This window comes from Coffea eugenioides, chromosome 11 (genome assembly GCF_003713205.1).
Source record: "Coffea eugenioides isolate CCC68of chromosome 11, Ceug_1.0, whole genome shotgun sequence".
Taxonomy (NCBI): Eukaryota; Viridiplantae; Streptophyta; class Magnoliopsida; order Gentianales; family Rubiaceae; genus Coffea; species Coffea eugenioides.
This window is the reverse complement of record NC_040045.1, coordinates 11,658,310-11,680,013: the sequence shown is the minus strand read 5'-3', so window position 1 is coordinate 11,680,013 and position 21,704 is coordinate 11,658,310. Positions and strand designations below refer to the sequence as shown.

Genomic DNA, 21,704 nt, shown 5'->3' with positions numbered 1-21,704 from the left:
ATAAATAATAATAATAACAAAATTACACAAACCCGGTAATAATAATAACAAAACAAAAATAATTTTAAACAAAACAAAAAAACTAAACAAAAATGGCCATTTTTAAATTTTCCAATTTTCATTTTTCATCATTTTCTTTTTCTCAAAATAACTTAATAAAAATAACTAAAGTGCCTAAAGATTGAATTTAAAGAAATAAACATATTTTTGTGAACAATTTTTCCCTTTTTTTTTTTTCTTCTTTTCCTCTTTTCCTTTAATTTCTTTTTTTTTCCCCTTTTTATGATTTTGCATTTTCATTTTTCTTTCGAGAAAGCATTGAATAAAAACAAAATGACTAAAATGATTTTTCTTTTCTTTCTAAAAACTCTATAAACTTAAAAACTAAAAAAACTAGAAACTCAAAACTAAAATCTAAAACTTAAAAGTGATTAAAAACCTAAAATGACAAAAATAAAAATGAATAGACAAATTAAAAGGGCCAAATGAATAAAACTAAAATAAAATAACCACTAGAAATGCAAAACACACAACAATGAACTAAATGCAAGCGATCTAAAATAAAAATCATGAAGTAGATGCCACATACCAATTATTCAAAATTTGGTGTCTACACTTACTATTATTTTGATTAAACTTACTAATTTAGCTATATGTAAGTTTTTCAAGTAAAATAGTAAGTTTGTGCAATAAAAAAATAAATTTAAAAAATTACCACTTTTTTAGCCAAATTTACCAATTATCTAATAAAACTTACTAAGTTCAAATAAAATGGCAAGTTCAAATTGATCTCATTAAACTTACTAAATCTAGTTGTATGTAAGTTTTTCAAATAAAATGGTAAGTTCAAACAAAAAAGTAATAAATTTTAATCATCCATATAAGATATTTGATGCCCCTCCTGGGCAGCTCATCTGGCAGCGCACGCCTCCTTAGGAGCGCTTGCCAGGGGTTCGAGTCGTGCAGGGTTACCGTGCTTGGGGGATGGGGTCTCTCCTCCCGGGCCGCTGGGGATTAGTCAGGCCGCCTTCGGGTCTTGACCTGGACACCCCAGTGTCGACAAAAAAAAAAAATAAGATATTTGATCGTCCTTTTTATTTCAATTTATTTTATTTATTTTTTTTAAGCATAAAGCTTCTCTCATCCAGATGATAATTACTGCTGTGAGCCTAGTTCTCATGCCCGTTATTTTGCTTAATAGTTACTTCATGCAATCTCGTGCTCCGCGGATTATCTTCCGACTCCAAGCATCCTTTTACCAGGTCATGGTTTCTCACTTCTCACCCTCATTTTTGTGGGGAAGAAATTCATCTTCATTTTCCGCTGCACATAACCCCGTTTGGACAGCCATCATTCGCCGAAAAATTACATCGTTTTTCGTGATTACATTTCCCTATTAGAGCATCCACAATGATTTACATTCTTTAGAGTGTAATCCACATGTCACGTCAGCATTCCACTTTCTCCTCTTTTATTACACTTCCACTCATAATGGATTACACTCCACAAGGTGTAATAGCATAGGTTCACAATTAAATCAAATATTTATTTTAATAATGCATGACTCATATCCCATAAATGAATAAAGTAATTTTTAAAAATAATTTGTTATTTTTAAAAATAAAGTATTAACTTTCATTAAATTTTTTACCTTTTGAATTTTTTATTTTCTAAAAACGATATTATTAATTTTTAAGTTTGAACAATATATCTTTTTCTATCTCTCAAAAATTATTTTGTGTTTTTTTGAAACATAATTATGCAGAAAATTAAACAAATATTTGATACCTCAAATGTGAAGATATCATAATAATCCATACTTAATTAATAATTTTGGAATTTGGAAATGGGTAATTTTGGGTAATTTGGAAAATTTTGGGGGTTTTGATTTTGTGAGGATGATGAATTTTCTTATATTTGGAGCATTTAACATATTTGTAAAACTACTAAAATTTTCATCCATTATCACAAAAAATGAATTAAATGAGTGAGAGAGTAAAAGAAATAATAGAGTAAAATAGTGAGATATGAAAAAAAAGTGTGTTGTGTATTTATATAGAGAATTAAAATCTTACCATTGGAAAAATTAACGTTTCAAATTTACCGTTGCAAAAAATGAATCTGATCGAAGTTGCTGGCCAAAATTAGAGTCAGGCCCTTAAATTTTGTAATGGGTGTTACACGGCCATAATGCGTGTAATGGGTGACCGTGTAACCAACCCATTATAATGTCAGACATTACACCACAATTGGAGATGCTCTTACCTTTTTTCCTTACATGCATCAAATCGGTACAATAATTTTTTTTTATAAAAAATCCAAGAAAATGCAATCCAAACAAAGTATCCACGTATAAGTTATGTTTGAAGATGTTCCTCATTATCTTGGTATTCTCCTATCCCAACTTTGGCCAAAAGAAGTCAAGTAAGTAATGCCCTTTCCAGGTAGAGATTTCTGCCATGGTGCCTCAGCAACAGAAGCAAGGAAAATTTGCTTTTCATGTTGGAAAAATCCCAGCTGCGCTGTCTGAGCTACAACTAGAACTGACATGGGACATAAGTTCGTTAACATCCAAAAAGTCTTCAATTGACAACTGCAATCCGGACAATTAGAATGTAAGGTCCTAGACCACAAACAACTTCCCCCTGCCCTCTACAAACTGTACAACGAGGTTTCAACCTAAAAGCATCCAGCCTAAAAGCTTAAAGAGCTATATACTATGGATTATGTAAGTCGATTACGACTAAGACTACTCATTTTCTTGCCTCATGGCCCTCAAAATGAGATCTTCATCATCTGCTATGTTTTCATCATCATCTTCATAATATTCATCCAGCTCATCTAATATTGACTGATTAAGACTTTTACGCGATTGCCTTCTGTGCTTCTTTGGTTCCAACCGTGGCTCTGCTTGCTTGACACCCTTGCCTCCCACCTTGTACCTGAATAGGAAGTTTTGAACCAATGTAAGCTCCAGAGAACATCCACAAAAGAGGAAGAAAATGCAGAAGAATAGGAAAAAACTGTCAATTCAGCAAATGCTGTAACCGTAAGATTGATAATCGCTTCGTTGACAAAGGTGTAAACATGCAGGAAATATGACTCTAGTCGTCTATTCTCAGCTTAAGAAAGATGTAACACAAGGTTCATATAAAACTTCAAATCATCTGTTGCCAACACTTAACGTGCTATGTTATAACGGAAAAAGCTGTTATTTCCAGATTATTTTCCAGAGGTTGAAGCGAGTCAATCTCATATGCTTACAATCTCCTAAAAATGTAAAGATCGCCATGTAACTATTGTAACATCATATTCATTGGAGAATTGTTTTGATGGAACAAATCAGAAACACTATTCTGAGTTGAAGGACTTCTATTTGCAAATGCTGATGCTGCATGTGATCCTGATTCTCTTCTAGTTTGAAATGCATTAGTAGTCTACTAGAGTCCAGACACAGGAGTAACTATTAATATTCTTTTCCATCACATCAAATAAACATGCTCAAGTTGTAATAAAGTATGCATACAGAACTTGAAAAATTCACATAACAGGGAAGCAGACATTCAAAAGTTGCAAATACTCCCAACATACCTTACATCACCTTCTTTCTTAGTTCCTATTGTCCTTAGTTGAAACTGCTCCCTGATTTTAATCTCATCCAGCAGTTGAAGATAGTAAGCATACCTCTCCCAATCCCCACTTACAATGCACCCAGGTTCACCAAGGTGTAAGCAGTCACTAAATGAGCATTTTGTAGGTTCCATATCCTTGAGCATTTTACGTATCTGAAGAGAGTTAAATAAAATGTAAAGCCCCTTTAAAGTAAAAATTCAACCAAATACTTCATCATGGAATGAAAACTGGAAAAAAAGGCCTCATCAACTTCAACAGGTGAAAAAGATAACAAAAGAAAGTAGTGCAAGAGAAGAAACCTCTGGAAAATGTTGAGCAAGAGATTGCTTCGTGACTTTAATCAAACTTGGCTGGTTATATCCTGGTGTATCAGCAAGATAACCCCCGCCCATCAATGGAAGCAAAGAAACATGCCGAGTAGTATGCTTTCCTTTTCCACTTCTTGTTGACACCTCTGCAACACGTTGCTCTTCAAACCACTTGCTGCCAAGAATCTAAGAGATAAGGGTAGACAGGATCACAGAGAGAATTTAGAAGGGTCTACACAACCTACAAGCAATAGCCATAAAGAAGGGCGAAAAAAGGTAAACTAAGAGGAAGAACCCACTGGATAATACCAATTATCCTGTTCAGAAAAGCCCACAAAATGTTTATTGTTCCTCAAAGCATTGATCAAGCTGGATTTCCCAACGCCACTTGGACCTACGATTACAGAAGTTTGTTCTCTCAGGTTGAATTGCAAGGTGTCAATTCCATGCTTTGATTCAACACTACAAAATATTGGTTCATAACCCCAACTCCGAAGCTTAGATTTCCAAGTAAACAGCATCTGCAGAAGTTTGTTGTTTTTTGTTTAAGTAAACAAACAATGGGAAGAAAATATGGCAAAATGAGGAAACAGCCACCAACGATGGAAGAACGAGCACAGAATACAGTGCAATCCCAATTCCTAGATGATCAGGGATTGATGCAGAATACAAAATGGAACAGAATCTAACGGTGAAATTTTTCAAAAGAGGCCTTTCAATCCAAAGTTTGATCAACCAAAATCAGAGGCATAGTACCATAGAGAGTTGCCTCAGTGATATGTATTATATCCCCCACAGATAGACTTAGTAAGAAGCCTCAGAAAGTACGAATAAGGGATTGATGCAGAATACAAAATGGAACAGAATCTAACGGTGAAATTTTTCAAAAGAGGCTTTTCAATCCAAAGTTTGATCAACCAAAATGGGAGGCATAGTACCATAGAGAGTTGCCTCAGTGATATGTATTATATCCCCCTCAGATAGAGAGTTGCAGATAGACTTAGTAAGAAGCCTCAGAAAGTACGAATAAGATCGCAGCCCAAACAGATAACAGCCAAAATAGAAAACACAGCATAACTAGGCATGGAAGATGCAGAAAAATCCAAACAAGTTTACAGATCATTGAGATCAAAACAAGTTTATATTCAGGGCATGCATAACCTGAACTTCAGCGACCAATAGCAAACACATACTAGCATTTTATCCTAAATATGAACTTTATCAACTAAAATTATGATTAATACAAAGCTCGAAAAACGAAGCACATTTCACAATAAACTTGGGTATGAGAATCTCGCTAACTTGCAAATAGGTAATTGAAATCTAACTAGTGAATAAACAGAGCATCACTAGGAAAATGTGTTGAATCTCCGGACCTCTTCAGTAGCAAGTTCAGACTTGTTGAATGCAAGCGTAACAGGAATTCCGGTGGATTCAGCTTCCACCAGAAACCTCGTTAAAGCAAGCGCCTCCGGTTTGGGCTGGTCCGTGGAGAAAAGAACCAACAAATGATCCACATTTGCCACAGGCGGATCAGCGGTCTCCGTCTTTCTTTGGAAGACATCCTCTATCATCCCCCTCCTATCAACCCAATCAATAGAGCCTACCAAAACCTTATCCCCAACTAGTACTCTCCTTTTTATCTTCTTCAATACAACCTTCACCACACACAGCAATTCCATTCCAATAGCTCCTTCTCCTGCTCCTCCTTTTCCTCCTCCTCCTCCTCCAGAATCTTCTAATTCATTTTCATTCTCTTCTTCAGGAAGCTGTTGGACAATGACGCGCATGAAATTTGCTTGGGAAGCGGCCACTAGCCCGACGGCTTGGCTTTTCGAGAGTCGAGGCTTATTGTCTTGGGTCAGAGCCGGAGCCAGAGAGGAGAGCTGCTTAACAGTTTCGCGAGCTTTGAGGAGGTTTTTGTTAGGTTGATTAGGCTTCCTGGACACATTTTGGCCAAGGTTTTGGGAGTGGCGCCGAGCCGCTGCGGCGAAGATGGAGAAATAGCGGTGGCGGCGATTAACCGCGAACAGGGCTGAGGAAAGTGGAACTGTTAAAAACGTCGTCGTCCTAAGGCGGATAAGTGAAATGGGACGGATCATCATCACCGGAAGAGCAAGTCGGAAGTCTGCACTTCTACTACTAAGTAACTACTAAGTAGTCACTTCCTATTAGCGAGAAATAACAGCGAAGAAGAGTAATATCGCAAATTAGATCATCCGTTTTATCTTAGTGGTGAGGATTTGACTGGAATCTTTGTTCAAGTGTGAGAATTTCATTTTCTTCTTCTTCAGTGCTTCTGGATTTCTCTCACGAAAATTGAAAAGGCCGGCAGTGGGAATTCTTCCGTGACTGTGCCCACGTCGACTGGGCCTTCTGAGGCTTCGGGACTTGGCCACTTGCGGCAAAAATTTAGTTACTCAGCTGGGCCTTCTGATGCTTCTGATTTGGGTTTCATGTTTTGGTTGGCCCGCACCTGTTCTTTCATTTTTTTTTTTTTCTTAAGTATTACTATTGTATCTCTTCACGACTTCACCTATCCGTTTCCTCCATTTCTTGGGACGTTTCCTCCTCTTCTGCGCGTACTCCCACCGCCTACTCTCGCAGCTTCCCCCTCAGGCTCACTTCCCTCACATTTCCATTTCCCAGGTAATTTTTTATATTCCCCATTTTTTTTTTAAATCTTCATCTTCTTTCTTTTTTTCGTTCCTATTTATCAGTTCCGTCTGATCTTTTGTTTCGCTTTTCTGTCGCCATACGGATGATTTCGGTACTACTACTGCCATATGAATCTTCTGTCTAAATATTGGGAATTTATGTCAATAATGCCTTGTCTCGGGAACCTGTCCTGCTTTTAGTCTTCAGCTAATTTCTTTTGGGCTTTTTTCTTTTAAATATTTATAGATCTGTTCTTTTTTTCTTTTTCTTTTTTTTAATTCTTTTTAATGAAATTCGAGCTGTTTATAGTTTGACCTGAGCTACTTTTGTTGTAGTCTTACTCTTAATCCGATTTGAGCATCTAAAATTACTCTTTCCCTCAAATTTGGATTTTTTTTGGTGAATTTTAATTACAGGGAGCTCGTTTGAGCTGTTTGTGGTGTCTTACAAATCTTGAACTTGCTCGGCATTGTATTTGTTGATATTTGTATTGAGCTTCTCGATTTAAATAGTATGTGAATTATGAGGATGCCATTTTAATCCTTGAGATCGCTTTTGCTTCACAATTTAGTTAATTGACAGTTTTCAATTGCTTTGATAGTTTGTTGGTGAAGTTTCTAGTTGCTATTGCAAGCTGGGGTTGTTAGATCTGAATCGTAGTACTAGTTTTCATTGTCATGGCGTTTAGAGTGCTTGCAAGATGAAGATATTCTTTTACCATTTTGATCCCAGACTGCGGATTCTTTTACCATTTTAGCACAAGCCTCGTGTGGTTCTCTGCTAGAATAGCATTTGTGTCCCAAGGAATCGAGTATTAGTGTACTTCATTCTTGGATGTGTTGCCATCTATCTCCAGTTCTTATCCTCTTTCTTTATGTTATTGATTTTTTGTGTGATAGACATTTTATGCTATCTATTGATAGATGGATTGGCAAGGGCAGAAGCTAGCAGAGCAACTCATGCAGATAATGCTGGTGAGCTTTGCTGTGGTGGCATTTATTTCAGGCTTTGTTTTGGGCTCATTTCAGATAATGCTGCTGATATATGCTTCTGGCGTTCTATTGACTTCTCTCATTACTGTTCCCAATTGGCCTTTTTTCAATCGCCATCCCCTCAAATGGTTGGACCCAAGTGAAGCTGAGAAGCATCCCAAACCGGTGTCTGCTAATACTAGCTCAAAGAAGAAGACTGGCAAGAAGTAGGTCACTTGACTAGTTTTGCTTAGCATTTTGCTCAGATATTTGTGATGGGAGGTTTATTAGCTATATTTTAATGCCTTCATTTTTGTGTGAACTAACATTTTGCTGAATGTGGCCTACATCTGACTTTCATACATTGCAAATGTTTCTAGTTTTCACATATGGCTTCTACTTTGTCTTCTAGTTCTGGTATGCTTCCATGTGTGCATGTATCAGGATCTTAGATTGTCAGTTTAAGTGCCTACTTGTTTTTGGTGGGTTATCGAATTGCTTGTTTATTTTCATTATAACTAGTCAAGATTTTTTCCGGTACAATCCTTTGTATCATGGTCAAAGCAGAAAGGAACAAGTTTGTGTTGAAAGTCTTGCATAAACACTTAGAATTTTTGGGTTTATTTTGGGGTACTTACAGAAGTACAGTGTTGCAAATTTCCCTTGTTGCATGATGGATTTGGTTTATCCATCTGCGTCTCTTAAAAATACACTTTCCCATTCAAGGCTTTCGGTAATTGAGTTTTGCGAAGTGTTTGGATCTCTGTCCTGCTGAACCTATTTGGATTCTTAACCATGTCAAGGGAAAATAAATGGGAAGAATATACGTCCACACCTTGAGTTATATCTGGTGCATGCAATCTGGAACTCTTATGTTTCTAATTGTGATTGACTAGGTCTTTGAAATTGCTCATACTGCTCATGGGATAGGATGAGATGCAATGCGAATGAGTTCTCTCATTAAGTCTATGTATATTGTAGGTCAGTTATCTGCTTGCCTGTAGTTAATATATTTGGCATCCCTGATTTGTAGCTGTTCATAGTCAATTCTTGCATAGCTAGAGATCATTAGTCAGTGTACTAGAGGCTAGAGATCATTAGTCAGTTTTTGTGACATTGAAAGATTACTACTTACAAGGATCAAACTGTTTTGACCAGGTAGAACAGCTTGTCTTTTCTCCTCTATTCTTCCCCTTTCCCTGAACAAATGATCCTTTATTACATACTTCTTGTGATGTACCCTTTCTTTTCTCTTTCTGTGGTGTTGTTTTCCCCTTTTTTTTGGGTTGTTGTTTTGTTTTTTTTGTTGTTTTTTTTTGGTGGGGGGGAAGGGGCGGTTGGAGGCGTTGTTCGTTGTACATGGAGGGTGGATGCTTATGCAATTGCGGCTCATCGTTTGACATTAATCATGTGTCGCCTTCGCTGGTTATGGTGTTCTAAAGAGGAACGAGCATTTTTATTAATTTCATCAGGGTGAGAGTATTTAAGACCACATCCAAGTGGAACAAACAAATGGATGACATTTTGGCCTAGCTTTGATTGAAAGTTGCTCGGAATTGACATTCTTGTGACTCTAGAGAATCCTGAGAATTTGCCATGACTATGCATCAAGAAGAGGTTAAGATTTGGTTTTGGGTTAATTTGTTGTGTCATTCTACTCGATTAGGTTGAAGTGTAACATTTCAAATGAATTTGATCGTCCTTTTTATTTCAATTTATTTTATTTATTTTTTTTAAGCATAAAGCTTCTCTCATCCAGATGATAATAACTGCTGTGAGCCTAGTTCTCATGCCCGTTATCGAGGCTTTATTGTTTAATAGTTACTTCATGCAATCTCACTCCCATTTTTCCCCATTTTTGTGGGGAAGAAATTCATCTTCATTTTCCGCTGCACATAAAAGTGTACCGACGTTCCACGTATAAGTTATGTTTGAAGATGCTCCTCATTGTCTGGTATTCTCCTATCCCAAATTTGGTAAAAAGAAATCAAGTAATGCCCTTTCCAGGCAGAGATTTCCGTCACGGTGCCTCAGCAGCAGAAGCAAGGAATAATTTGCTTTTCATCTTGGAAAAATCCTATTTCAGGTTTTGACAACAGCATGAAGATGTTGAAGAAAATTAAGAGTGAAGGATCCTGAAAGTTACCTTCTTAATTCCACGTGATTAACAAATAAACTTGCTTGTGCCAATATAATCTCACCGAAATGCAGTATAAGCAGCAGTTTTTCTTGGGAGCGCAGCTGCTTGTGACAGAATAATTTTTGCCACTACAGCTCTCAAAAAAGTGCCGCATAATAAGTACATTTCTGTCAATTAGTTTTTTTTTTTTTTTTTTTTTTTTTGTTTAAAAAGCCTACCATCAAGCTATTCACAGTTTTTACTTCAAAAACTGGCATAGACATAATGGTTCGTTAGACAGTTGTAATTCATGCCAAAAGATAATTTGTATGCTTCATGAATCCATAGATAGATGCACATAATTGGTGATTTTTTGAAAATATAAGAAACACGCATACTCGGCAAATAGACACATGCAAAAGAAACAAATTCTATCTAAACATAATCCTAGTTTTAGTTTTGTCTTTGTGTTAAAGATCACTTTTTCTTTAATTTCCATTAAATGTAAAAGATGTTCGAAAAGCACCAAATATTACCCATTGGTATGAAAATATTTTCCGTACCAAAAGCCCTATTTTTCAAGTTATGGAGAGTGGACTAGTTACATTCTGAAAATGCTTTTATTGTCTAAGTACCTTTCCAGCAACAGCACTGCACCCTCGCATAGCCTTGTTTGGATTGCTTGTTTCCGTCGGAAAATATTATCGTTTTCCGTGATCATATTTCCCTATCACCTTTTTCCCTCACATATATCAAATCGCTACAGTAATTTTTCCATGAAAAATGACGAAAAATGCAATCCAAACACAAACTTTTTTCGTTTGTTTATGTACGATAATTTGCATAAACAGAGCATACTTGGTTTTGTTAGATTACCAGTATCTAAATACAATACAGATACTTATGTAACAATTGATTGGGAAAACTATGGCGAATAGCTCAAATTATAGCAAGGGTGGGAGAAACTCCTCAAGAGTTAGTACTGTTTCCTAAACCCAAATACAATTGCATCGCCTCTCTCCTCAAGGGTTAGTACTGCCTCCTATACCCAAATACAATTGCAACACCTCTTTTCACTCATGCCAAAATAACATGGCCTTCCAATTTTAACGCAAGACCGCAGGAAACACCCAAAAATCCTGCAGACTACTTTGACCCGGCCTAAAGACATACTAGGAGTGAAACTGTCCAAATTGCTAACCAAATTCTAGCATTGCTAAGAAGGTTTGACAAAAAAAAAAAAAAATATCCAGACGGGTGCGTAGTGTACCTGTCTGATCCTGTGGTAGTTCAGTTTTCATCAACTCTCCTAGACCCAGTTGAGTCTCCCCCTTCGATTAGGATAGTATAGGATACTATAAATAAAAAGTAACAATTGACAAAAAAAAAAGAAGGTTTGAAAAATTGTACCGTGGACAAAGAGCCACGCTGAGCCTCCGAAGGGATCTCGAAATCTAGAATCTATGATTTAATTAGTTTAAAATTGTAAGGTATGAAAATGACAATATTTATTTTCAAATCAAATTAATATAAAAGATGAAATATATTATATGAGGAGTATGGAGAAGATGTGAAAGTCATTAAAAAGGGAGAAAAGAGAAACTAAAAATCATTAGATAGAGAATATTAGATTGTTTAATTAGATAAGAATTTTGAACATAATTAACAAACAAGGGTAGATTTGGTAGATAATATAAGGTAATTGAAGTAATTCTATTGATTCTTTTAAGAATTAAGCATTCAGTTAGGATTCTTGTGCTGAAAAAAATACACACAAGTTCAGCACTGCTTAACAAGTTCAGCAAATAGATTTTCATTTATCAAACACTTAAAACATCTGAATGTCTGAAAAAATTTAGATTCAACACTTTTTTATGTTATCAAACAGACCCTTAACCACTTGACGATTCAGCATCTGCAACAAAATCAAATTTCCAGTCATCCTTGTTCAAGACATGATCCAAAAACTAAATTAAAAATGCTGAAACAATTAGTAGAAATCGAATAATTTAGGAATTATATACAACAAAAAGTATCAATATAACAAGAAGAAGAAAGCAGAAGAGGCCTAGAAATGTAGATTCCAAATGTAACAGTTTGAGAAGCATTCAATTAGAGAATTGGCAAAAATCATCAAGAAAAATAATCCATTAACTGTAGTGCCAGCAAAAGGAACTTGTGGAAAGCAAGAAAAAGCAGCTGCCATTTTCAACTTATAGAAAGAGTGATGAAATGGCTCCACATATATAAAATAACATCAAATAAGTACACTGGCAACCAGAAGTCAATTTACACAACTAGGTGGAAGAGATGAGTCATAACTGGATTCAGTTGGTTGATTACGAGACATCAAGCTTAAAAGTAGCAAAGTAGAATATCCTCAAAAACTACGTAGAAGATACACAAAGTAAGATGAACTACTACAAAAACTTGCATTTTTTTTTTTTTGACCAAGTCACACATTTTGTCATAATCACTACCAAAAGATGCTTTAACAACAAGAGAAAAGAAAAAGCTCCTGAAATCATGCCCAAAGTTTGAAGGCTGTGACATGATTGTCTTAAAATATACACTTCTGATAAGTTATTAGCAGAGTATTATTAGCTTCTGCCTTTTGGTAACCTTAGTTTATGTGCTGTCTAACTAGATACAACGAAATGCTTTCTTTTTGAGAAAGTCAACAAATGATAAGCTATGAATAAGATAGCAGTAATTTAAATGTAACCTTTTAAATGCCGAGTCACTATCATCATTTCGAAGACTAGAATATAAAAACTTTAACTGACAACTACCTGGCGATCACCTGATGAAATTTGCAGGCAATAATGACACCCTCGAGGTTGAACTGTTGAAGTTCACCAGCAAATTGCATTTCATTGTTCCTTTAAGAAAGTAATAAGAGCATAAGAAACCTATCTGATTTGCGCCAACCAACCGACATCCACAATCTGCGGCTGGCTGCTCTGCTCCTCCTCCTCCCCTTCTGCCTTAATTTCTGTTGTTGTTTCCATTATTAGAAGGAAGATATCAATCAAAAATGGGAATTTGAATTCAGAAAAAAGAAAAAAAAGCTCAGCCGTTGAATATTTTTTGCTCAAGAGTGCTGGAAGGAAAAGAAAACGGAGAAGAAGAAGTATTTTATAGATATTTACTCAAAGCTGTGAAGAGTGCTACAAAGCCGTCTTAGCTCAGCCGGTAGAGCGCGTGGCTTTTAACCACGTGGTCGTGGGTTCGATTCCCACAGACGGCGAAGGTTTTTGCTTTATGGCGAATTTGTGCCGTGGACAAAGTCCCTAAACTACGAGTTTACCATCCTTTGTGTTTTCTAACCATTTCGTTTTTTTTCAATGCACTAATTGACTTCTTTTGGCATATTTTTGTCCAACAATTTGCCTCCTTGCAATACTTGAAGCAAGTCAATTATGTAGTGTGTGATTTGCCTTTTAGTGTTGCCTAGTTAAGCAAAATGTGTTTTATAAATAATAATAATAATAATAATAATAAGAAATGTTGATCAGATTTATATCTATACAATTGGACCTTGCTTTAATGAAAGGAATATATTATTCATTTTGCTGTATTGCATCAACAAACTGACGAAAAGCAAAAAGTCCCACAGGTTAAAAAACAACTCCAATTGAACCAACTTCAAATTGCAAGGGTTCTTATAGGAATAAAAAATATGTTTTAGGCTGCTTTAATAATTTTGTGTTGAATTTTGTGTTTAATTCTCTATTCAAGTTTGAAACTAACTTAAGATATAAGAAGATAGACGACATACTTTTTATTCAAAATCTTATATTCCACTTTTGTTCGGTGAGTTAAAAAGATTAATTTTATATTAGGCATGTCACTGTTAAAAAGTTTTTTTTTTTTTTTTGTGCAGCTCCATCTTCTTACAAACAAGTAGCATCCATCTAACAACATTGCAATCTTATACTTTTATGGTTTTACCTAGTGATTTAAAATGGATAATTTTATGTTGGGCAATCTACAATTAGATAAATTAAAATTTTATAGTTCACTTTTGTCCGATAAGTTAAAAAGATTAATTTTATATTAGGCATTTTGCTGTTAACAAGATCTTTTTTTTTCTTTTTTTTCTGTGCAGCTCCATCTTCCCGCAAGCAAGTAGCATCCATCTAACATAACAATGCAATCTTATACTTTTACCTAGTGATTTAAAATGATTAATTATATGTTAAGCAATCTACAGTTAGATAAATTCTTAATGAGTTTTTTTTTGGTACGTCCATCTTCTTTCGAACAAATGGCATCCATCTAACAATGATGCGGTGATTTTTCATTATTAGTGAGGTCGACCTCTTTGTCTTTTGCTAAATTGGAGAGAAGAGAAAAGTTTTGTACTCCATTAGGAAAACATTTTTAACTTTTAAGCATGAAATTCAGATACCCAAACATTCTAGGGGCCATTTGGAAAATCTTCCGAGTGCTAGTTTTTACGTTGATTTGAGGATGTGCTTTGTGCTATTCGAACGTTTGACTACTGAGAACTGAGGAATCCGTTTGGATTAATAGTAGGGATAATTTCAGAAACCTCCCCTGAGGTTTCTGACACTTTCACTGACATCCCCTGAGGTTCTCAAAATTTCACTTACCTCCCTTGATAAAAAATTGGGCCCCTTTTCTGACGTCATCAGGGCCAAAATTACAGATATATCCCAAGTAGTTGGGGTTAATTACTACCGTTTATGTTTAAGTTACATAATGAATTTTCTTATTCTTTACGTACCTATTCTTGTCATGCAAGATTACACGCCTGACTTCAAATTACGTACTTTGCAAGAAAATGTCTGTGGAGTCATTTGTTACAAGACAAGAAGTTCAATCAAATAAGAACAATTTATGTACACAGGTGGGATTGGGAATTCAAGCTTGTCCTTTTTGGTATTTAGGATAATGTTTTTATATGAACTCAAGGAAGATGGATAGCCTATTTTGCAAGGTTATTAGGTAATTTACCTTTGTGGAATTCTTGATATCAAGCCATTTGATTGCTAATGTGGACAGGTGGCTTAAGCGCGTAATAAGTGCCATGGATTCGAAGTTCGGCTGAAATATCACATATCGAACGAAGTCTTTATTAGAAACCTAATTAGAAACCTATTAGAGTTCAGTGAGCTCTCGTACTAAGCTCCACCGCCAACCCTCCATTTCGAAAAAAAAAGACAAAAGCAAAACAAAAGCAAACACACGAAGCGCAGAATAACGTTGAAACCCGCAAGCGGGATTATGTGTTTTTTCTATTTCAAGGTTAGCTCGCATGCGGGTTAATGTTATATTTGAGCGCGAGAAGAAAAAATTGGTAATTAGGCTCTTTGGGCATTATAAGTAAATATTTAAATTAATGGCAGTTTTATTACACCAATATTATTGTATTATCATTATTATGATTATTGTATTATTTCTTATGCAAATATAACATTTAATTATTTAAATTTGATTTTATTTTTACAATTTATAAAATTTTTATCACTTATATAATATTTTTAAAACCCTAATACATCTAAATTTGATTTTATTTTTCAAATTTATAAGATTTTTATTTAAAAAAATGGGATACGGATAAGATATCCGGTTGGTTCGATTTGCATAGGTGCATATGAGAATATCCGAATACTCCTGAAACCCGCAAGCGGGATTCTGTGTTTTTTCTATTTCAAGGTTAGCTCGCATGCGGGTTAATGTTATATTTGAGCGCGAGAAGAAAAAATTGGTAATTAGGCTCTTTGGGCATTATAAGTAAATATTTAAATTAATGGCAGTTTTATTACACCAATATTATTGTATTATCATTATTATGATTATTGTATTATTTCTTATGCAAATATAACATTTAATTATCCAAGCAGTTTGATTTTATTTTTACAATTTATAAAATTTTTATCACTTATATAATATTTTTAAAACCCTAATACATCTAAATTTGAATCTAATTTTCTACAAGTCATACTTATAAATGCGAAATCTAACAAAAAAGTTAAATACAATTTTTGCAGGTCAAATTTAACAAATGCGAGCTATTTGCAAAATTTTAAATATTTGCAACATTTTTTAAAACAAAAATTAGAAGCTTTCTGCAAATAATTCCCTACCTCTCAAAAAATACCAAAATAAAAAAGATAAGAGCTCGCATTTGCTTCCTAGAAATAATTCCCTAGCTCTTAAAAAAGGAAAAAAAAAATTGAGAAGAGCTCGCATTCGTGGAATGCGAGCTCAATAACCAGAGCTCGCATTCCACGAATGCGAGCTCTTGTAAGCTCGCATTTGTGAAATTCACAAATGCGAAGACCCCCCTGACGGAAATTAAACCCAAAATCACCCCTTTTGTAGAATTTTTTTAAAATTCATCACAAAGTTGGAAATTTCTCAATAGAAATACAACTTGTCTGGATTCCTTTCACTCTCTAATATCATTACGGTTGCTTTGCGATTACAGCGGCAAAACCTGTTTTTAATGGAGAAAGATGTAGGTGAATTCCATGATTCTCCCCTATGGCTTGAAGAGGCCATGGTTGCAGCTAAAACTTTTTACTCAGAGCTCTAATTGTAGCACAGCAAATGCACTTGTTATCACTCCAAATTAGTAGCAAAGAATGTTAATAGCTTGAAACCTCAGAGGTAGTTAAGTTGCTTTGCTTTATATGCTATTGCTACTGAAACAGCAAACCTTCTGGCCGTTGCAATTTGCAGCTAGCTGTTGCAAAATCTGCCAAATAACTGTTGCATGGCACATCTGGTGCATGCAATTTTTTGTATTGCACTTACCCCCCCTCAACTTTACTAATTAGTCCAAATCATTTATTCTTCTTTGAATCTTCTACTAATACAACTTCTGCAAAGGGTAGCTATGGAATAAAAATACCTTCTCACACATGAAAATAATATTTTAATCTGATTTGGACTGGATTGTTACCACAAAATCAAAAGCAAGGGAGGTAAGTGAAATTTTGAGAACCTCAGGGGATGTCAGTGAAAGTGTCAGAAACCTCAGGGGAGGTTTCTGAAATTATCCCTTAATAGTATACTGACTGCCTAACGGCCACGGTGATAGCTCGGGTACTGGAATTAGTGGAATACCACTGTCTTCATCTCTCTTTGCATGCAAAAATCAGCCCATTTCTTCTTCTGTCCCACAACTTCAGAAAATCTCTGCAACTTCCCCTTCATCAGCATCATCAAGAACAGCTACAAGAAGAAGAGCTTTATCTGTTTTTGTACTCACCACATCTTTCTCTGGCTTTACACAACAATTGTCACTTGACAATTCTTCAACTTCTTGGTCCAAGCCCACAGGGCAGAATTTTGTAGAACTTCCCAATTCAGGTGGGGTCAAGGCCTTGGACCTTCGCCTTGGTGATGAAGCAATTCCTGTTGATGGTGATAAGGTACATACCACTGGGCTGTGATCTTTTTTGTATATTTTTCATTTTTTGTTCTTCTTCTGATCATACGAGAAGGCTGCTATTTATCTATGGAGTCATCGTTTAACTGTTTTAGGATACGTAAGCTATAATTAAAAAGTAATTGCTTAGTTGAGGAAAGTGATTAAATTTCTTTAGAAAAAATAATGTTCAAATATTCAATTCAACTGAAAACTTACAACGATTGATATTCTGCTATTGCCAGTGGAAGGTTGCTCTATTGAGATTTAACTTCGTTGTGGAGATTTGAACTTGACGCCTGTATCTATATGCCAGGTTCTTACCAACTTCAACGGCATAGCTGTCTGGACTATATTGAGATTTGATTTAAAGGCTTAAGTTTAGACTTTTATCTCAAGATTTAGGAAAAATAGAGTGGTAGGGATAGAGGATATGTTTGTTAAATTATTCCCAGGTACCCAAATTCACTAGCTTTTTATTAAGTAGTTCTTGTAAATTATTGGCATTCTTATGCTAATTTTTCAGCTTTGAGATAGCATTGTGATTAGATTTGTCACTTTTCGTTTTTCCCTGATAGGTACCATTACCTATTTGCACCATTAATTTTGTTTCATTTCATAAGGTTGTGAATGAAAAATTGTTTCTGCCAAGTGGAGAGAGACATTTTCTTTTGTGCATAGCAAGCGAATGGCAACAAGTATGGTGTCAAACTATCCCAAATTCATGACCTTAGAATCTCCAAATGTTCTTTAAGAATTAGGATCATTGCAAATAATTCATAGACTAGATTGAAGCATACTGCTGCTCTGTTGTGTTAATAGTAGGTTTTACATATACAAGTAATGGGGAGGTTTGCCGCAAAGTTTTGGCATATGTCTAGATAAACGAACTATTATCCTCTCTGTCAGCTTACGAGATTAGATTAGACAGTATCCTGTTAAAAACGAGGCTAACTACATGAATTTTTCGCTTTCTGAGAAGCTGGACACCAAATTGATCTTTTGCAACAATATCACATGCATTTTATTGTTTGTCTCTTGCAAGAAACTTTTCCATTGTTTAGCATATGTTGCAGATTAAGTCAGACTTCTGGATCAAATTCCAGGTACTCTTGAACACAGCTACACTCATTTCTCCTTAAACAAACCTTATTGATGCAATATGCAATATACCACTGAGGATACCTACTTTTTGCTTCTAATGTAGATTCTTTTTCTCTTTGTCATCACGGCTATAGAATTTCTATTACTAATCATGTTGCTATTGAAGCACAAGAAGGTCAAGTCATGGTGAATGTGATTAGGACAACCAAACTCTTTTATTTGTCAATTGAAGTCCACCTTCCTCCAGAAGAGGTTAGAATAGAGGGACTTTCTCAGCTCTGTTCATCTAAGTTCTGATCAATGTCTATCATATGTGTAAAAACGAGAGAGATGCACAGTTTCCAATAAACTATCTTTCTAAGGAATCATTAGATTAGAGAAAGAGAGGGATACTCTTCAATTGTTTTAGCTGAGTATCAACTTTCCGCGACAATTGCTGCATATGTAGAGTATTATGTTTGGGAATTATGTTCTGATTATCACTTTCCCTTCCCTCAAGATCCTTGTGAATGTCATACTTGAGTATGAATCATAAAATCCTTTCCCTATCGAGCAAATGAGGATTTTGCTTGACCCGAAAAATGACATTATTGCTGATTCATATTGCCTCTTATCTACATTGAGTTAGTTTATGGTGCTTTTAGTTCCAGAACATGTTGCCTTCTTTTGATCTAATAGTGCTCACTTTGGTTGTGTTGATAAAGTTATCTAGTATGTGCTGTTTATGGGGGTAATTGAGCAAATATATGTTGTGGATCCCCTATATTTTCGTTTGGTGCTCTTTCTGAATTTGGCTGTTAAAAAATATGTAGCTGAATGCACAATGATGTAATTCTTTACTGTACTCCTTGTGTACATGTGTCTGTAGGCTTTGTGCTGAAGTTGCATTTATGGTATAGAAGGGAACACTGCAAATTAAACCAAGCTATTTTCCATGTTCACTTAAGTTGCAATACATTACTATGGAAGGTTAGCAGCAAAACAAGGATGGCGGTTTGATTCTACATATGACCACAAGTACACCACAGGCGAACAAATTCCTTTTGAGTTCATCCTTGGTTCAGGAAAAGTAAGTCATTGAAGGATTGTCAAAAGAAACCTCTTGATGACATTTCTTTTCTCTGCAATCCCTGCTAGGTGTGAAATTACAGATCGATACAATGATCCCTAACCTTTTATTCTGGAAATAGCTTCTCATCATCTTAGATTTCTAGTTAATTCTCGTAACCAATTCATGACATTATGCCCTTCTTTCCCCATGAACATCAAAATATGAATTTCAATCCACTTCTATAGGACAATTATCTCCCTATTAGCTGCATTTTACAAGCCAATAAACAGCTAGTAATCCTGCATGGTGCCCATTATATAATGATTTAGACAACATGTAATGGTGCTTAGACAACATATGATGGTAATGGTGTCTGAGTTCTGTGATCTCTTATTTTCAGTTGTACACTAAATCGGTATACTATAGTTTCTGTTCTTTTCCTGAAATATGGTAATTTATTTAGGATTTTAGGAATTTGTAACCACTTTCTATTTTTCAACAAACATAAGAAAGAGACTTCAACCGATTTTTTATTAGATACTCTAATCAGGAATTGCAAAATGGAAAGTGGAAAGGTGAGGAAGCCTTGTGACCGCACCAGTATTACTTCTGAATGCTCTTGCTGCAAGTCAAGCTATAATGATGTTCTTGCTGTACAGGGTTGTGCTTCAAAGATGCTTGAAAAACTGGGAATGTGCATATACCTCTGGTACATGAATGGGCTGTTAAAACTACTTCCATTTGCAGCTCTAGATTCTAGTTAATTCCCACCACATGTAGAAGTATAAACATGATAAACTTTTTGTATGGGAGAAATAGATCCTGCATATTTTATTCTTTTAACTGAATTGCATCAACAAAATAAATATGGTAACTGAATGATGCCTCTTCTAAACAGCATTATTCCCTCTGTAGAGCTTCCTGTTCCTCTCTCTTCTTCTTTTATTTATTTTTTGTTTTTTGTAACCCCCTCTTTGAGTGGCACCAATTGAGGTGTGTGAGTAATGATCTTGCAGGTCATATCTGGAATCGAATCAGCAGTCAGATCAATGAAAATAGGAGGTATTCGTCGTATCGTTATTCCACCATCTGAAGGGTATCAAAGCACATCTCAAGAGACCATTCCACCTAATGTATGTATACCATTTACAGAGTCTTGTTCTTTTGTTTCCTAATTGTTGCTTAAGTATTTCAAGAGCAATGAATATGAAATTTGGAGTGCTTTCCTTGGTATTTCTCCAAACATACATGCAAAGTAAAGAAAGAGTTTCCAAGTTCACAGTGAGACATAGCAGTTTTACTTACTGAGTTCATATCAAGCACTATTATTGGTAATTTCTAAGTGAAGTGAATTTGTTGATGGAACATAGGGTACGATTTGACTTCAAATGGCAATTTGATTGGCAAAAAAAGAAATGAACGATAATTGAAATTAACTCTTCTATTCTGGATTGTTTTGAGAGTAACATAAATGAGGCACTCGAAGATTGAGAGTAAAATAAATAGTGTAAGGGACTGGATGTGTTACCATGATTTATTTTATGTTGTCATTGGCTAACTCATTTCTGAAATAGTTAAGAGTCCCTTGACTGTTTTGTGGGAATACTGCTGCTAGGAGTGTGCAAAATCGAAAAATTTCGATTTACCAACCGAATTCAACGGAATTTTGAATTTGGTAATTCGGAATAGAAATCGGAATATCCGATTTCGAATTAGACGAAATTGGGTCGAATTCGGTAATGGGATTTTTCAAATCGGAAATTCCGATTTCGAATTCACAATTCGAAATTGAAATCAAAATCGGAATTCGGAATTCCTATTTCGATTTCAAATCCATTTTGCATATATATATATGAGTAAATCTTTCCTACACTGACGGTGTATACACTATCAATTCATGACATGTATGCATAATTTCAAATTCAAATTTTGCATATTGTTATTCATCTAGTACTCACTGTCAGTGTAGGAAAAATTAATCCTATATATATATGGAATTTGGTGATTCGGAATTCCTATTTCGATTTCAAATTCATTTTCATATATATATATATATAATATTTTTTATATATACATAATATAATATTTATATAATAATAATTTTTATATTCGTGAATTCGGAACGAATTCGAATTCAGACTTGGTGAATTCGAAATCGAATTCGGTCGAAAATTCTGATACCAAAATTCTGAAAATTTCCGATTTCAAAGTTCCGAATTACCGATTTCGATTCTGATTCACACCCCTAATTGCTGTTGCAATTCCTATAGAATGGTAACATATAAGATGATTTGTTGCTATTACTGCTGCTGTATATAATAAGCATTGTTTGAGCTGATCAGAGTGAACATTCAAGCAGATGATATTTTATTTAATTTTATTTCATTCTACAGTGTACACAAAAAAGGTCAAGCTGCAAATATCTTAGTGTGCATGTATCCAATTGACATTGTCT

The 21,704-nt window shown here is 35.1% G+C and overlaps 3 protein-coding genes and 1 non-coding gene across 4 annotated transcripts; 3 read left to right on the top strand and 1 right to left on the bottom strand.

Annotated features, from left to right (window-relative positions):
* Positions 1 to 2,476: 2,476 nt before the first annotated feature.
* LOC113751322 (small ribosomal subunit biogenesis GTPase RsgA 1, mitochondrial-like) lies at positions 2,477 to 6,344 on the bottom strand. The gene is made up of 5 exons (XM_027295289.1): positions 5,318 to 6,344; positions 4,241 to 4,462; positions 3,933 to 4,127; positions 3,592 to 3,785; positions 2,477 to 2,942 (listed from the first exon to the last, which is right to left on the bottom strand). The coding sequence occupies exons 1-5, from the start codon at positions 6,044 to 6,046 to the stop codon at positions 2,750 to 2,752; spliced, it is 1,533 nt and encodes a 510-aa protein (XP_027151090.1). The 5' UTR covers positions 6,047 to 6,344; the 3' UTR covers positions 2,477 to 2,749.
* A 124-nt stretch (positions 6,345 to 6,468) lies between these two features.
* On the top strand, positions 6,469 to 8,061 carry LOC113754337 (probable signal peptidase complex subunit 1). The gene is made up of 2 exons (XM_027298727.1): positions 6,469 to 6,590; positions 7,523 to 8,061. Exon 2 carries the CDS (start codon positions 7,523 to 7,525, stop codon positions 7,799 to 7,801), a length of 279 nt encoding a protein of 92 aa, XP_027154528.1. The 5' UTR covers positions 6,469 to 6,590; the 3' UTR covers positions 7,802 to 8,061.
* Positions 8,062 to 12,866: 4,805 nt separating this feature from the next.
* Positions 12,867 to 12,939, top strand: TRNAK-UUU. The gene has a single exon. It is a non-coding gene; the product is annotated as a tRNA-Lys (tRNA).
* A 3,228-nt stretch (positions 12,940 to 16,167) lies between these two features.
* On the top strand, positions 16,168 to 17,473 carry LOC113751956 (peptidyl-prolyl cis-trans isomerase FKBP17-1, chloroplastic-like). Its single transcript, XM_027296099.1, has 3 exons — positions 16,168 to 16,224; positions 16,826 to 17,098; positions 17,411 to 17,473. Exons 1-3 carry the CDS (start codon positions 16,168 to 16,170, stop codon positions 17,471 to 17,473), a joined length of 393 nt encoding a protein of 130 aa, XP_027151900.1.
* Positions 17,474 to 21,704: the final 4,231 nt, after the last annotated feature.